Raw genomic sequence first — 724 nt, 5'->3', positions numbered from 1 at the left:
CCCAAAGCCACAGGGTAAGTTGTTCCAGAGAGTGGCAGGGAAATGGCCCAGGAGAGGGGAAGGAGGAAGGGAAAGGCTGGCCAGGGCCAGGGGAGAGGCGTGTTAGGAGAACACGAAGCACCATGGTCTCGGGGCAGAGGCTGTGGCTTGGAGCTAATGAACACACACTGGGATCTCACCCCGGGCCTTCTCGGTGCCTACCTCAGGGGGTGTGGAGGGGCTGGTGGCCTGGCTGTGACAGCCCCATCCAAACCCAGCACATTGGGATCTCCTCTCTTTGTCCCCTGTCATCCAGTCCCCCCAAAGCCCAGCTACCTGCAGATGCCCCGGATGCCCCCTCCACCCGAGCCCATCCCCCCTCCACCATCACGCCCGCTGCCTGCAGACCCCCGAGTGGCCAAGGGCCTGGCTCCCAGGGCAGAGGCCAGCCCTAGTTCCGCAGCCGTATCCTCACTGATCGAGAAATTTGAAAGGTGAGTGTGGTGCCTGGGGGACCCTCTGGGGGTGGGGATGAGGGTGAGGGTGAGGGTGAGGGTGAGGGTGAGGGTAGGCCCGGGGTAGGCAGGACAGTTGTAAGACAGGCCTCGCAGTCAAGCTCACACCTGCCTCCATGTGTGTCCACCACTCGCCTCAGGGAGCCTGTGATTGTCGCCTCTGACAGGCCAGCCCCTGGCCCCAGCCCAGGTCCCACAGAGCCAGCCATGCTGCCACAGCCCCCCGCAGC

General features: G+C 64.4%; 1 protein-coding gene across 1 annotated transcript in view; it reads left to right on the top strand.

The window, feature by feature from the left end:
• Positions 1 to 719, top strand: part of LOC102774484 (FYVE, RhoGEF and PH domain-containing protein 1-like) — a gene marked incomplete at its 3' end in the record, with an annotated part of 16,406 nt that extends 15,687 nt beyond the window's left edge. The window contains exon 6 of the mRNA XM_015565412.1: positions 635 to 719. Within this exon, the coding sequence (XP_015420898.1) occupies positions 635 to 719 (85 nt within the window). The remainder of the gene's footprint in view (positions 1 to 634) is intronic.
• Positions 720 to 724: the final 5 nt, after the last annotated feature.

The sequence above is a fragment of the Myotis davidii genome, unplaced genomic scaffold (genome assembly GCF_000327345.1).
Source record: "Myotis davidii unplaced genomic scaffold, ASM32734v1 scaffold1960, whole genome shotgun sequence".
Lineage (NCBI taxonomy): Eukaryota > Metazoa > Chordata > Mammalia > Chiroptera > Vespertilionidae > Myotis > Myotis davidii.
The sequence above is the reverse complement of the archived record's forward strand: the minus strand, read 5'-3'. Positions and strand labels throughout refer to the sequence as shown.